General features: G+C 49.5%; 1 protein-coding gene across 1 annotated transcript; it reads left to right on the top strand.

Moving 5' to 3' along the window:
• Positions 1 to 2,238: 2,238 nt before the first annotated feature.
• LOC119390409 (uncharacterized) lies at positions 2,239 to 16,582 on the top strand. The gene is made up of 6 exons (XM_037658021.2): positions 2,239 to 7,412; positions 8,282 to 8,464; positions 12,435 to 12,659; positions 13,709 to 13,959; positions 14,228 to 14,306; positions 15,500 to 16,582. Exons 1-6 carry the CDS (start codon positions 2,565 to 2,567, stop codon positions 15,725 to 15,727), a joined length of 5,814 nt encoding a protein of 1,937 aa, XP_037513949.1. The 5' UTR covers positions 2,239 to 2,564; the 3' UTR covers positions 15,728 to 16,582.
• The last annotated feature ends 391 nt before the right edge of the window (positions 16,583 to 16,973 follow it).

The raw sequence follows: 16,973 nt of genomic DNA, 5'->3' as shown, positions 1-16,973 counted from the left end.
TCGGGGCATTCTTTTTGAGACAACTGATAATCATTTTGCACTGTGCTTGATTCGTCACATCTCCACCGTCTTAGTTGTGCCTGTGAGGGCACATACTATCCTACCTCCACCCCACTCTTCGTTAACATATTTGTTAGTAGATTCGCTGCCAGTAAGTTCATCGAAAATAAAAAAAAATTCTTGGCAATCAGTGAATATTTTTGGATGGGATTGGTTCCTTTAAAAAACTTAGCAGGTGCCGAACATGAACCTTCCATCTATTGCATGGATAGTTTAATAAACTTAAAGAACTCAAACTTACAAATACGTCCGCGGCAAGAATTATGAAGCTCTGAGAAGTGCGTCCAATGTAACTAAGCGGACAAGTTTTTCATGTCGTAGAAGGCTCCCGAAAGGTCGTACAATATATTAAAAGAACACGTTTCGCGAAGCCCTCCTACACATTTTGATAGTTTCACTCAACCTGTAACTTGTACTAAATTTGACTACATTAGCTGGTGTAACAGTTGCAACTTGAAGAGCATGACTATATATGATGCACAGCCTCGTGCGCATGCGTTGTACGAGGCTACGAAGCCGTTGCTGCGCTTCCTGAGGCGCACCAACCTAGACGAACGCTTTGCGATCGACTGCACACTGAAGCTTTCCTTGCGCGCGTGTATTTTTTGCACGAACCACGATCCTGTCCTATTCATCTTTTCAGTTTTACTGCACCAAGTGCTGGGCAGATGAAAAGCCCTTGAACACTGGATGTCACTGGACTCAATGTTTCGACATCTAGTGTAGTCTTCTTCGAGGTAGCAACTGCCTAACTTGAAGCGTGTAAGTGTATGCCTCGTACCCTCATCATAGAGGTACGAAGCATGCACGTAAACGCGTTAAGGTCGGCAACTGCACCGTAGAGAAGAGAAGACCACTTGTCGAAACTTTGGCTCTAGCGACCCCCCCCCCCCCCAAATGTTCGATGCCTCTCTCTCCTTCTCTCAGAGGTACGATACGTAAGCTTCGTACTTCCCATATTTCTAAATCATTTTCCTTGCTTTTCCGAATAAACTGACGTCAACGATCGTCTTTCCACTTTCTAGAATCACCAAACTTTGTCGTTTTTTCCCGTGATGCAATAAATTTCATTCTAGTGGCTGACAATGTGATTTGACGTTTCGCTTCATGTTTTCGTGTGGACGACAACATTAAGGTCTTATTACGAACTTTACTTCATCTTGATATCTTTCGCAGGATTTGCCACATTCAGTTTCCCTGTGCTTAATTCGCACTTGCACTGCAATCTTCTAGCCTTCGAGTTATCTCAGGCGGTCGAGTGAGCGACCTTAAAAGGCTTTGATCCCGGGTACTAATCCCCGGCCCAAAGAGATTTGTTTGTCAACTAGGAATTTGGTGAAGGCGAAATGATATAGGTCCGTGTATTCTGTTAGTGCCCCTCCACTGTGGCGACTGTCGTGCACTAAGTCGCTCTGGGACGTTATAACCCATGAAGTAACCCGTCCAACCGGGAAAAATTTTGTGATAAAACCATATGAACATGCTTAGTTAATTTCAGAATAAAAAATCGCAGCATATCCACGGAGTGAATGATGATGAGTGGGGCGAAGCTCCGGAGGGAATCATCGGTAAACCGTGAAACTCTTCCGTGAAATTCACCCAGTACATCATATAAAGAGTGTGAAACACCGTGTATATATTAAACATCGAACTTTTATTGTACTGTTGGTTTACGTGGTCCCTTCATTATCACCGCTTTGTGATCGGTGAAATGCAGGGAAAGTGTCCGCTCCCGAGCGACAGAGAAAGCGCGCCAAGAGCGAGCGCCTTTTACGATCGCAGGCATCCAATGACATGCGCCATTCGCATTATACAAGCGCCATCTGTCATCTTTAAACAGCAACTCTAAGAAATACATGAAACGCCATCTAGTGAGCAATTCATTAAACTAGAGCTGGCTACATACATACATACTACTACTACTACTACTAAAGAGGAGGGAACGACCCACACCCTAAGGAGCTTCGCCCCTAAAAACGGTTGGTATAACTTTTTTTCAGACACGATAACTTTCGAGAATTTCAGCGCAGTTTTCAGTTTCAGAATTCAGCCCAGATTTCCCAGTTTTTTCCCAGTTGCCCCTTTAACTTTTCCTTACCTAAAAAATTCAAACCTTAAACATTGTCGCGGTTTCTAAAAAAATTAACTCAATTTTTCGTTTCCCCAGGTATGATTACTACGACCACGGGCGTCAATACGACGCCAGCCGAGAAGGCAGACATGGGGGTCACCCAGCCGATATACAACAACGTCAGCATTTCGGCTACAGCGGGACAGGCGGCTACCACCGCCATCGATACGAGCCCGCTTCGCCCCACGATGGTTACGAACGCGATGTACGAGGTCGAGCGCCGCACTACCGTGGTCGGCCTCCTCGCGGCGTAGTACATCCGAGAGGAGGAGGTTGGAGCAGCTGGTCAGATGCACCGGCTCACCGTCGAGACGGCGATGCCCCGTTGACGGCCGGGGAGAGCCTACTACATTTCAAGCGCACCGTGCGTCGTATGAACAGCGATTACGACCGGTCGGTGCTCTCCGAGAGCTGCGCGTACAGTGTGTCCGAGACCGGCGATGCGAGGAGTCAGTACGCCGAAGACAACGACAACTACGTGACCCATTATCGCAGCGACGGTGCGGGAAGTACCGTGTCCACGGCGTCGCGCGAAGGTTCCGTCGACCGCACAGAAGCAGTCAAGCGTGGCGGTGCATCGCCGAGGGACGTTGGCTTCCGGCAGCGTGCACGTCCGGTCGTCGCCGGCGGCGTCTCGTCATCGACCAGCATGATCAGCGTTTTCTGGGACATCGAGAACTGCGCCGTTCCCAACGGAGTCCCGGCGTACGAAATCGTGCGCAAGGTGCGCCAGAGGTTTTACGAGGGATACCGCGAGGCGGACTTCGTCGTCGCCTGCGACACCGCACGCATGAGTCCCGCAGTGATCGCCGAACTGAACGAGGCGCAGGTGACAGTCATTCACGTGCCAGGAGGCCAGAAAAACGCGGCCGACGAGAAGCTTCGCACGGTGCTGCGCCGCTTCTCCGATGCGCACAAGCTGACGCGGTCGCGCATCGTGCTCATATCGGGTGACGTGGACTTCGTGACCGAAATACACGAGATGCGGTACACCGACCTCATCTACGTTGTGCTTATCCACAACGAACAGGCCAAGAGAGCGCTGAGGGACGCGGCGAACGAAAGCATCAGCTACAGGGCGTTCCTGGCTGACCTCAGCAATAGCAAGAGCAGTGCACCGAAGGTAGTCAGAAGATTGCAGTTCGACACCAAAAATGAAGGGAAAGACAAGGGAGCCAAACAAGACCTGAAGAAGAGTGTTCCAGCAGTCGGCGACCGCGTTCAGGAAACGCAAACGAGCGACAAATTGACGAATACAGAGCAGAAAGCGGCAGAACAAACCGTGCCGCCTTCCTACCGCACCAAAGTCGGACTGCTCGTTCCCAGAGAGCCGATGAACGCTGAATTCTGGAGGCTGTACTTGTCGCGCCTGAACATACCGCAGGACTTTACGCTCGAGGTAGGCCGCGGCGGCAAAGACGTGGTTTGCCTAGTTTATCCAAGCGTCAGCAAGGCAAGAAAAGCTGTCGAAGTCCTAAACGATCCGCCTGTAGATGATGCGGACGTCCCAGCATGCCTAGGAATTATTTCGAAAGAAGTGGCTGAACACGTTGAAACAGCTACGGCAGAAGAGCCGAGTCGTGCAGCCAAGGTTAAATCTGCAGTAGCGGCTCACAAAGCGAAACTCGAAGTTGTCAGGAAACAGATGCGTTGCCTTGACGGAGACGAGAAAACGGTTGTAATGTTAAAGGCGGCGTACGAAGATCAGGCCACCATTTACGAGGCTCAGTTGACGCAGTTCTTGAAGACCATTTCTGATTTGCCGCAGTCGCCACAAAAAGCTGACAATGCCACAACCACCGAAATCGCTAGGCTGAAAAGAGCTTCGATTGTTTACGGTGTCAAGTCAAGAATTCTCGAGGCCTTGTCAGGGCGCCAAGTAGTGTTCGTGACATCGTCACCGGGATCCAGAACAGCGTTAGAAGTGGCGTCGTATGCGCAAGATTTGGACCTGCGCGTCATCAGCGTACAATCCAGCGATCTGGCAGCCGAGCAGTGCTCGAAGAACGCGGGGTCCGTGAGTGGTCTGGGACCCGTGCAGTGCTGGCTGAACCCCAAGCAACCGATCATCTCTGAAAGCAGAGTTGTTGTGACGAGTGTGCGGCACTTCTTTCAGGAGTTTATGCGCCACGAAATAGACCTTTCCGGCTTCAAGGTCGTCATCGTAGATGAGCTGGAAGAAGACAGCGCTTACCAACGGGTTGTGCTGGCAATAATCCGAAAGCATTTCGTGTCCCGGATCGGCGTAGTCTTGTGCGGCTATGAATCCGATGCCTGCGCACAAATCCAAAAAGCGTTTTCTATAAAAAGCCAGGATGTGGTTCGCGGCGCCCTCACGTTTCCGGTAGAAGTAATCAAGAAGGAAAAGCCCACAAACAGAGTCATGGCATGCGTCTCCACCGCTCTAGAATTCTGCCAGACGGCCGAAGAGTCCGTCGGTGGCGACGTTCTCGTGTTTCTTCCATCTCTGACAGACGCTTTCCTGGCGGATGGCCTTCTACGTCACAAAATTAGGGAGGAAAACATTGACGTGCCAATCACGCATGATGTTTTGTCAACCTGTGTGCCATCTTCCCCTCAAAAGACGGAGTCACCGCGCAAAGGGTGCTGGAGGGTGATCTTCACCGTGGAATGTCCCGACGCAGTCGTGAGTACGCTGCGGGTACGTTGCGTCATTGACAGCGGTCTAACGCTGAGGACCATTTACCAGAGTGGAATTTTCGTAATGCAACTCGCTTGCGTAACAAAAGCCGAGGCTGAGAAAAGGAGCACATTGGCAGGAATACACGAGAGCGGTACATGCTACCGCCTGTATGACAAACCTGCACAAAGCTATTCGCTACAAGCCGACCTAAACAACTCGAAGTACTTGGAAGACATCGTTCTTCGTCTTTATACTCAGCAGGCAAGCTCTGACACATCCCTTCTCGATGAGCTCCTCTCGAAGTCGCTGCTGGAAGAAGTAAAGATTGCATTGCAACAAATAGGGGCGTTGGACAGTGAAGGACGAACGACTGATATGGGTACTAAGCTGTGTCACACTAGCCTTCAGCCTCGGGTTGGTATGCTTGTGCTGCGCTCCATGGGCAAGGCTCCATCCTTGGACACGGTCCTTCTATCACTCCTGGTCCTCGAAGACCTGCTTGTTGCTTACAGGCCGCTCAAACAAGACGGAAGTCAGCATGATTTCCCGGTGTCTGAGGAAGCCAGCGTCTTCTCTGGAGTGATTCAGCTGTACAAGCACTGGCTTGTTGTACCCAAGAAGATGAAGAGCTCCTGGTGCGATGTGAATGGCATTAATGAAGCCTTCATGACCTACCTTCACAATGCTGTTCGAAGGGTGCAGCAGGAATTCACCGAGTTCAAAGGCAGAAATCTGGGTGCCGATTCCGCAAAAGAAGAGCAAACCGCTACAATCACGTTAGGTGAACTGCTTGCACAGTCGTTTCCCCAGGGTATGCTCCACGCGTGCGAGCGCGGTTACAAACATCCTGTTTTGGGCGATCGATTGCAGGTGTCGCCATTGTCGCTATTTGATACCGAGGTGACAAAGCCGCAGAACGTAGTCTGCTGTCTATATGCTCAGGTTTGGGGCGAGACGAATGTGAAACTACTCAACTTTGCTGCCTTGCCTGATTCATTTCATAAGCGTGAAGCGGACTCTCAAGCTACTCTTGATGACATGACGAATCAGGAACTTGTGGAGCGGTTCGGCCCCGTGGGAAAACTGATCTGGAACCATCAGTTCAACTCAAAACGCGCACTTCAGGCCGTCGAGGAGAAGCTGCGCGCTAGGTCAGATGGTGCGAGGGGTTACCTCGAACTGGACGCAGCCGGACAGTGTGTCGTGATGAGAGGGCATGAGAAATACTGCGTCGAAGCACGAGAGTGCCTTCGAAACATTGTGAAGGAGCAGTTAACGAAACTGTCTCGAAAGGACAAGGAGGCATTTCTCACACCTCGAAAATCGCCCTACAACGACCGTCCTGTGCTCGCCGTTATCGGCGTCGGAGGTCACGTAAATGAAGTGCTGTCGCCGGCGGCCTTTCGGACTGTAGTAGCATATGACATTACGATACCTCATGCAAATTTTCGCAAGAGGGTTAACGAACTAGGAGAAATAGTCCAATACTGGTACCTGAACCAGGAAGCTTCCTTCGAGATCACGTACAAAACGGCGCAACAAGCGAACGACGCCTACCGCGCCCTTTCGGAACAGGGCGGCGACCTTAAGGTAACCGTTAAAGGAGAGTCTCTTGAGTATAGGGAAGAGCAAAGGGAGCGGAGACCGGCGTTCCACGCCCAAATCACTCTGCCGCGCCGTCTATGCACAGGTACGGCGTTCGTCCAGCTACCGGACAAGGCATCATTCAACCGTGTGGCAGCGCGGCTCCCTCTGGCAGTCCGCTTAGACAACGCCACAGTTACCATACAGCGTGACAAGAAGGTACCTTACCAATTATACATCACGGGCTTGCCTTCGACGGCGAGCCAGTCGACGTTGACGGGTCTCATCCGTGCGTCACTCTCAGTGGACGTCAAGAGTGTCGGCCTCGTCCGCGAAGCTGCGCACAAGACGACTCCCGAGAAGCTGCGAGCATTAGGAGACGCCGTACAGAAACTGTTTGACGAAGAGCTCGGCGAACGCTGTCCAAAACTTGTCCTCAACGCTCCGAGGCTCGAAGACTACGTGGAAAAGGGCTGGATGTCGTTCGAGGATCCTGTCGTTGCTCAGGGCACATGCGCGCTGCTCAAGGGCTCGCCCGTTACTGTCAGTCAGAGCGGCGGTGACGGGGGTGCAACGTTGCCCATGGCAGTACATATCCTCATGGAAGAAAAGCTGTACTTTCCGTGCTCCTTCTTCAAAGCAATCCAGGGCCGCATCGAAGACGAGTTCCGTCGTCAAGAAGGACTGCGACCCGAGGATAACTTCAAGTGCGACGCTACGCCGTGCGGTGATGTGGTCCGGGTCAAACTGAAGGCCAACAACCTGAACGACTTCCACAGGGCTGTGCACCTATTCAATGAACTACTTCTGGGCCCCGACGTCCCGCGCGTCGATGGTCGCGTGCGCCCTGAGCGAATTACGGAAGTGATTAGGGCCGCGTCTCCTGGAGGTGGCATCTTCGTGTACCGCAAGTCCGGCGAAGCTCGGTTGGTCGGCGAGGTACAGCTCGTCCAGGCAGCAAGCGAGATGTTAAAGAGGCACACCGATGCATGGGTGAGTTAGACAACGTAGAACCGATCTATCGCTGGCCCGCATCATACGATTACGCCAGGTAGGGTCCATATGTCAGTTAAGCTGGGCCAACCTCTTACGATTCCCCGTTGGGTTTCTTCATACCTTACCTTTCTTGGCAAAAATTAAGCGCCAAGGGTAATGGCCAAACCAGCGATCATGGCGACGTTTTTGTTAGATCTAAACCAGTCAGTGTTGATGTGCCAGGGGAAAGTTCGTATAGATCCGAGGTGAGTTCAAGGCGAGTTTCTAGTTGACTCTGCAGACCAGTGTTCGTGAACGCCACCAAATAAGTATGCAAATAAAAACCCCCGTGGCACGATTTGATGCAGCCCGTGCCGTTCGCGTACTGCATCGGTCATTCCGTCCACCGTGAGAATTTCTGTTGGTCGCGGTTGACGAATGATAACAACGTCCGATGTATAGGTTCATCAGCGTTTTCCAAGAAAAAACAGGAACTTCAGTCTGAGCACTTCTCTTATAGGTGCCAAAAATTAACTCTCAAATACAATGGCTGGTTAAATCTATACGCTAATGCCAAAGCTCGTATTCCACGCCATTATTACACGCGTTTTGTTATAAAAAGCATGTATACACACCAAACACTTAAGTCTCTAATCACAGTAAATCTTTATTTCCATTATTATCGGTGTCTAAGGCGAGTTCTAGACGAGCAGCAGTAGACGGCCTCTCTTATCCAACCGATTAGAAAAATTCTTGTGGCATAATGTTCTTTATTGGGCTCGCAACAACTTGCAATGTCTAACTAAAATTCGCTAGGTCACCTGGTGAGGGGCCCTTTAAGAGCTTCCCTCAGTCAAATTTTCAACATTTCTTAACTTCATATGCAGGAGAAGCGCCAGAAGAAAAAGCTACCACTAGTGGACGCAGAGTTTACTCTGCTGAGGTCGTACATAAACACGCTGGGTGACGACCCTTGGTATCTGGCCAAGGAATGCAAGCTGGACGCCGCTACATTCGATGGGCAATTCCAAGCAATCGAGGTTCTCGGAACGGAGGCGGCCGTCAGAGAGGTAAGCCATCATAAACTGCGGTAATCAGTAAAGTCATGGTACGCACAAAAAAAGGCTCTTCAGATAGGAAACGCGCATACAGGGGCATTTGACTTACAGGGGTCTTTCTTAGTGATTTTGTCGACATTTCTCAACAGCAAACAACCATGCTTTCTTGTCAGAACCGCATTCTGCGTGGTATTGGGCTATAAAATCTCTTCGTATTGCTTTTTCACCGTAGAAACGTTTGTTTTATAGGTGACGCATCAAATAAGCTTGCGTTGTCATCTGTTTGTCCCTTTTTCTTGTGAGCGTGACAGGTAAACATCACAACGAAGACGAGCAAAACCATCGTATTAAAGAAATTTGGCGCAACTTTGCATTCCCTCATTCACGCATACATACACACACGCATGCACGCAAGAACACACCCTGCACACAACGCTCAAATCAAAAAGAGCTGTGTGAGGGGTGTGTTCTTGCGTGCGTGCGTGAATGTGTGCGCGAATGAGGGAATGCAAGGTTGCACAAAGTTTCTTCAATATGACGAGTTACCAATTAGCAAAAGAGCAAGTTATACCGAGCAAAACCGTAGCCCGCTTCGGAATGGTCTGGTGACCGATAAGTGTGCAGCTTCTTTATTCTGTAAAAACACTTCCACTTGCCGTATACTTTACCGCGAGGATCCATGGTCTGTGTTTCTGGGGTAACCAAACGCACAAGTAATTTTACGTTTTATAGGTATCGACTGACCTTCTCTTATCACGATGCGAAAATGGTGGGCTTGGCAACGACCGTCCTAAGCCTACCACCCCAAGCCATATCCGCCGCCACTACCCCTGAAGGAGGAGCTGAGTTGGCTCCAAATTGTCGGGAAAATGAACTTTTTTGTTGTTGCTGTTGTTGTTGTTGTTGGAGCAACTAGAAAGTTCTAGAGAGAGAAAAGGGAGAAAGGAAAGACAGGGAGGTTAACCAGAAGCAGTCTCCGGTTTGCTACCCTGCACGTGGGGAGGGGGAAGGGGATGTAAAAGAATGAAAGAGAAGAAGAAGAAGAGTTTGTGACGACAGCACGCGACAAAATACTACAACAACAATAAAAAACAAACAAACAAAACGAAGTCATAACAGCAGTCCAAGTACTACACAGCAACATCAGTCATTTTTCTTCCATCAGTCATTTTCTTCCATCAGTCACAGTTTGACATTTAGTCTGGTTGCTTGGAGAAACCGCAACAACGCCTTCAGAGCGGCTCGTGCTGAAGACCGGGTAGGCCAGGGCCCTAGGATTTTCTTCTCCGTGAGAGGGCGGTTGTCCAGCTGGCCTAGTGCGGCTGAGAGGGCCGCTCTTTCGGAATTGAAGCGAGTGCACTCACAAAGAAGGTGCGCGACTGTTTCGCTGCACCCGCAGACTTCACATGACGGGCTCTCCGCCATTCCAATAATAAAGGAATATGCATTTGAGAAGGCCACTCCCAGCCATAGACGGACCAGCAAGGTGGAGTCACGTCGTGATAAGCTGGACGGGATGCGTAATTGAAGATCAGGGTCCAAGGTATGCAGCCGTGCACTTGTAAATGTCGATGATTTCCACAAGTTCAACGTTATACGACGAGCTAGCACACGAAGCTCTTTTGCGGCGTCCGATCTTGAGAGGGGAATGGTGATACTGCTGACACCGTCGTGAGCGGATCGGGCAGCTGCGTCCGCTTGGTCATTTCCCGTAATTCCACAGTGACTAGGCAGCCACTGGAATATTACTTGGTGCCCTTTTTCTATTGCTGCATGGTGGATTTGCCTAATTTCCCCGACGAGCTGCTCATGTGAGCCATGACGCAAAGCAGAGGGTAGACTTTGGAGGGCTGCTTTGCTATCGCAGAAGATAGACCACGAAGTAGGTGACTGCTCCATGACAAATTGAAGAGCAGCACGGAGCGCTACTAGTTCAGCAGCTGTAGTTGAGGTTGCGTGATACATTTTGAGCTGTATTGTGGTAGCTCTTGCAGGAATTATTACGGCGGCGGTTGAGCTTGCAGTCATAACTGAACCATCAGTGTAAATATGGGTGTGAGTGATGTACACCTCATGTAAATACAGTAGTGCAGCCTGTTTAAGGGCAACCGATGACATTCTTCTTTTCGTCGTAATTCCAGGTATGGTAAGGCGCACTTCGGGTCGATGTAGGCACCATATAGGTGAGGATGGTCTTGCTGCAGGCGTATAGTTCGATGGCAAAAAAGTACTATGGTCAGCAATAATGCGGCTGAATGTTGTATGCGGTCTTTGTGCAGGTAAAGATGCCAGATGGTGCGAAGGTACCCGGGCAAGGTGTCGAATATGAGCCCTGAGGGTATCAGTGGTTATGTACGTTGACACAGGATGGTCTCCTGCAATGACGATTGTTGCCGCTGTAGACGCACATTTCGGAAGACCGAGGCATGTCCTTAAAGCTTGAGCTTGCAGGCCCTGGAGTGCATTCAAATTTGTTTTGCAGGTATTTCCAATCACAGGAAGACTGTACCTCGCAAAACCGAGAAATAAGGCATTGTAGAGCTGTAGCGTAGACCTTACTGATGTGCCCCACGACTTTCCACCCAGAAACTTGAGAAGATGCGCTATGGTAGTCAGCCGTCTCTTCATGTACAAAACGTGTGGCGTCCATGATAAATCGCGGTCGATGATTACGCCTAAAAAACGGTGCTTCCGGTCGTGGGCAACTGCGTGCCCATTGATCGTTATTGTGTACTGCCGCATTGTCTTGCGTGTAAATGCGACAAAGCAGCACTTCTCGGGTGACAGTTCTAGATTTTGATTTTTCAAGTACAACGAGGTCAGCGTAGCTGCCTTTTGTATCCGGGCTCGTATTTGTAGGCGTGTCACTGCAGATGCCCAGATGCAGATGTCGTCTGCATATATAGACACATGGACTGTATTGGGCAAACATTTCGTGAGGCCAACGAGCACAAGGTTGAATAGTGTCGGGCTTAACACACCACCTTGTGGCACTCCACGTCCTGTCTGATGGTAAGATGTGGCGCCTTCCTCAGTGACCATGAAAAAACTTCTACCAGTCAAATAGCTGCGTATCCACTCGAATGTTCGGCCACCAATTCCGACTTCAGTCAACGCGTCTATTATTGCGCCATGCGTTATATTGTCGTAGGCTTCTTTTATATCGAGGAACAATGCTGCTGTGAGGCGTTTCAGGCGTTTCTGATACCGACCCATTGCTCTAGCCAGCTGCATTGGGAAGGTTATGGAAAGGATGGTGCTGACACGCTTGGAGTGGTATCTGGAATGGTACAGCGTTTACCCAGACTCCATGGCAGGCTTCCGACGTGGGCGCTCCTCTATTGACAACGTGATTGACTTAGACACGTTTGTCCAACATCAGAAAGTTCTAGTAAACTAGCCCAAGCATGCAGGCAATTACGTTTACAGCCGGACACAACTTAAGAAGCCCGGAGAGGCCCCGTCGTGTCGGCCGAAGCGCGGCAGATCGCCTCCGCGACTAAAGAAATAGATCCCGCTTATGCATTGCGCAATGTTCTCCGAAGGCGGGGTCCCCAACAGACCGGCTCATGACGTCAGTCTGGAGTGCGCGCCCATTGGTGCAGGCTTGTGTGCATCCGCCTTTGAGGAAGAAGTGCTGCGGGCTTGTGTGCGACTATAAATGTTCTTCTTCAAGTATACAAAATAAAGTGCTCTCTCTATATGTCACCATTGACGTCCGCGTACAGCTGCGCGTCCACGCGAATTTCTGAATCATAGTCATTTTGAGCCATTCACGTGGCGCAGATTGCATTGCTTGCCGTTGCTTAACTGATGTTTCACACCGACCCCGCCGCCGCGTGCCTTTGTCGGCCGTCATTGCCCTTCCACGAGATCAATTGCGAATATTTCTAGAGTTTTGTTATGAATAGTTCTGGCGGTCTATAGGCCACGAATTCTCATGCCCTCAAAGTAAATGTCGTCTCGCTTCTGTGCGACGCAGGCCGAGCAACTTGTAAATCAGCTGCGGAAGACTCGACTGGACGCGAGGTCGACGGCCGATGCCGGAGAACGCTGTCCGATCTGCCGAGAACCACCAAGCATTGCTCAAAATGACGGGGTATCCACGCTTGGGCACCGTCTCGAGCTGTGTGGCCATTGGTACTGTGGGTCGTGCCTGCTGCTAGCCCTAAAGAGAGCTCCCCTGCCGTTGACGTGTTTTGAGAAGGTGCGTATACGGTGCTGGGTAGCGCTCTTATAAGCAAGCATCCTTTTTAGCCGTCATTTAGCTGACGGCTAAATTATACAGGCACATGTACAACGCATGCACGAACATACATAAAGTATGGTTGACACGCCCCACCCTCCGAAAAAATTTCTGGGGCTACTCTGTTGTCTCGAAAAAAGATTTCGCCAGCCTAAATCAATACTGCATGCGTTTTTTAAATGTTCCATTCAATGTAGTTCTAACGATTACTGCTGCGACGATGTCTTCATCGTCTGATTTCGCTGCCCCTTTCGGTTCTTATGTCGCTTGGAAGCATTACCGCCCATCTTTATTAAGCGCAATTATGTGCTTTGAAATTCTGTGGTAGTTGCTTTCAGGAAAGGAGAGTAACACCTTCCTCGTCACCTTGAGACACTCTATCATCGACTTCGCCTCAACGCAGCATTCACCAATAGCAACATGTGCCGCCTTGGTTTGAACTCTGGCCCATACTGTGATAACTGTGGTGCTTTAGAATCAATAGAACATATTTTATTAGATTGGCAGGCATACAGAGAAGAGAGAAGTTGTCTCCAAAGTAGAACATGCTCAACTTCCCAAGCACCGCTAGATCTCGGGAAAATACTTGGACGTACGTCTTCTCCTTCTCAGCAACGTCAGATTTTAAGATTTCTCTTCAGTTTCCGCGAGGACAATAACCGAATAGATAAATTGTAACGTAACTTACATCAGCACAATTACATTGTGGCATGTACATACCACGATCATAATATTTTCTTCTCATTTCCTGCCCTCCTCCTCCTAGGGCCTTTCATTCCTCAATCCCCTCCCCTATACAGAGGAGCATGTAGGCGCCTTTATGTACGCCGGCAGCATTCTCTGTTTTTCATTAACGAACTTTCTCTCTCTATCTCGCAGGCGATAGACAAGGATTATTGCTTGCGGATAAGACTAGTCTCAAAGGAGAGCGAAAAATTTCTTACGGTGCAGTTTTCATTCCTTGCGGTTACATCGACATGCGACCGTCCGTATCATGTTCTTGTTTCCAGGGCTGCGCCTCACCGTGGGCGATAGCCGACATCACCCATGTGGCAGGCAACGACCAGGAACTGCTGAGCGACCTTGCACGAAGGTCGTTTGAGTACAGCGTCGCAGCTGACTCGGAGGGAAGGTGGCTGCCCTGTCCGACACCCGAATGCCACTTTGCGCTGGATTCCAAAGGGGACGCCGAGGTACAGGGCGTACACGTCATGGGTGATGTGCACGTCTGCCCCGGATGCACAAACGCCGTCTGCTTCCAGTGAGTGCCACGTCCACAGTGACACGTGCCACATGTTCAGCAAAAGAACGACTCTCGACCTTCAGAGCGCACGCGCAAATGACAAATACTGACAATATTCCTCTCTATTCGGCTTTAGTTACGCGCACAGCTTGTTTCGGACTAGTTGAGCGGATGGCATTCTTGTTCGTTCACTTTATTGCTGGCGGCGTCTTTATCGCCCCACCTCTTGCAGCTCATCCGTAGCGTAACAGATGGGGCTGATAATCGCCTGCATGCTTTCACGCAGGTGCCGTTCACTGTACCACTACGGAATCTCGTGCACCACATTCCAAGACTCCATGACCCCGAATGGTGCAAACGACAAGGTATGCGAGCATTGTTAAGCCGTGAAAATATGTCGCGCTTGCCTATCTAGTCTTACGTCACCATTCCACGTCATCTTTCATAAGCTAGAACAAATCCTTAAAGAAAGGGTAAGTGCTGGAGCCGACGTTTTTGCAAGTGGACTTGTCTTCTTCAAGGCTGGAAGACATGTCCACTAGTCGAAACGTCGGCTCGAGCACCCACCCCCTAGCTGCTTACAGATTGTTTTTATCGCAAGCTTCCATCTTCCACTTCCTGCCGTTCTTCGGATAAGCGAGAACGTATACTTTGTTCACTGATACTGTTCTGGCCCATAACATTTACTCCGTAATATTTTCTGGGAATGAGGTTCACGGTGTGGTTTCATGAGTGCAAAACAGCGCGAAAAACGAAGATACAGGAATGAGACAGGACCAAGTGCATTTACTCGCACACTAGCAGCTCTGGTTAGCCTTGCCTAGCGTCGACTAGTGTTCGTTAATGTGGGTTAAATGATTGGGGATGTTGGCTAGTTCGGTGTAATCGCAGCTTCTGAGGGCCCCGTTGCGCACGGGTGCGATTCGTCGAACATCGCGTAAGTAATTGCAAATGTTGCCAATCGTTCATTATGTCGGCTAGAGTTACCACATGTTGGGCGAATGATGGTAAGTGTTGGCTAAAGTCGGCTGACGTAGACTGTCTGCTCTCAGAACAGCAACATTGTCTTCTTTTGGTCAATCTATTGATGCTCTCGCCTGCACAGAAACAACCGGAGATGGGTTTGCCCAAATTTTTATGCTTTCGTTTCCGTAGCTCGTGCCAGGAATACTTTATAGACGTTTATGAAATGGCATCGTAGCGGTTCTTGACATTCTAAGCATATCGAGAGAGTGGCCGTAATGATGGCTCATTCCTACGGCCATACTCCAGCTTTACGTTGTAAAAAGCGGATTGCACAGCCTCGATTTCTGATGTCTTCAGTGGTACGCTTTACTGGGTCGTATTGCCATACAATCAAAAATGGTTATAACTCCTAGCCATCACAGTACCAATTCATACACGCTCTCTGTGTGCCCTGTGCCTTGAATACAGACGGAACCTCGTTTCTCTGAAGCACACTCCTAAAATTATTCAGTATATTATACCACTCGCCGTACATGAGCATCTAATACCGAAACTTCGAAGTCTATTTCATTTGTAATCTATCCATCCGCAGTCGTGGCTCAGCAAAGATCCGGGAATGCGAGCCCTGTGCCCATCTTGCAAGGTGCGCCTCGAACGGAACGCCAACAAGAAGGTGGGCGCCTGTTGGTCCTGCCGGCGCCTGTTTTGCTGGCGCTGTCACCGCAGCTTCGAGGACGATGCCGCTACTGCAAGGAATCACCGCAAACAGTATTGTCAGCTGGCTCTCCCGCTCGGTAGCGACACGTGCTGCATCATGTGACATCTCCGTGCCTACTCTGGCCGGGGCTGATATCCCTACGTGGTTCATGGCTTGTTCAGCCCTGTACTTTTATATATTTTATGGCAGTTGGCCTAATCGCGGTATAAGTAGTAACGGCTTTGGTCTCGTACCGGTGACAACTGTGCCGAGAGTATGACATTGTGCTTATGCTCAGATGCGTATTTACACCAGATTCAAGATTGTCTTTAATTACATTGAGGTTGCATGAATCGTTGTCGCTTGATGAAAGGTGTGATCAAGGTCCCACAACCTTTTTGCGAGAAACGGTTGACCCCAGTTATCTATTGTTGAGGAGTGTTATGGGTTTGATATAAAAACCACTCGCGTCAGCATCACAATGTTTGATGGAATGAAGTCGCACGTTACTTGGCAGTTCTGCCAAAGGAGTACATTGTTATAAATGTACATGCATGGAACTTTTAAATGACAAGGTTGTTCGTTTTTCGGTTTTCTTGCTTTTTTTACAGATAAATATTCGCTATTAGGGGTCGGCTTGTGCAGCAAACATACGCCACCATTTGTCAATAATGACTAATCGAAAGAATGCGAGGCACCTATTGCAGTGGTAAATATCGATGGCGATATAGCTACGCCTACAGTTTTGCTTTAAATTTCCAAATATTTGCACAAACACCGAATTGCATGGTCATGTCAGTGTGTTATCTGTATTTAAGATTAGGAAACTGATTCGGTTTGCATTTAATGCCAGCTATCCACAGGCTATGAGAATTCCCTTCATCGACCCACACAACTCAAAGGTGACTGGCACATATTTATTAGTTTAGCTATCGGTTACTTGCGCATAATCCGCTGCAGACATCGGAGAAGTTGTGCAGTGTCCAGCGATTTCGATCAGGGCTTACCGGCACTATATTATTTTGTAGATTGGTAATTGCTGTGGATATCACAGCTCTGTGATTGTGGTGTCAACGGGACACATTCCTTTTTTTTTTTCTTTCGTAAAATTGAATAATGGAGCGCTGCATAAGTCGGTACATGATTCTACGGTAATGAAGACGAGGCTTTGCGGCGGGAACAACGCTTGTTCCTTTCATCAAATCATCTTGCAAGAGGGAGTCACGGGACATGACATGACAAGAACTTTATTTTATTCCTGAGGAGCTCAGGTCTAGAGAGCTGGAGGTCCCCCAAGGTCAAGTTGGTGCCTCTGCCCACTATGGGACCGGGAGTCGAAGTCCCGCCGCGATGTCGTGGGCCCTCTGGA

This window comes from Rhipicephalus sanguineus, chromosome 4, assembly GCF_013339695.2.
Source record: "Rhipicephalus sanguineus isolate Rsan-2018 chromosome 4, BIME_Rsan_1.4, whole genome shotgun sequence".
NCBI lineage: Eukaryota > Metazoa > Arthropoda > Arachnida > Ixodida > Ixodidae > Rhipicephalus > Rhipicephalus sanguineus.
This window is presented reverse-complemented; position numbering and strand designations above follow the sequence as displayed.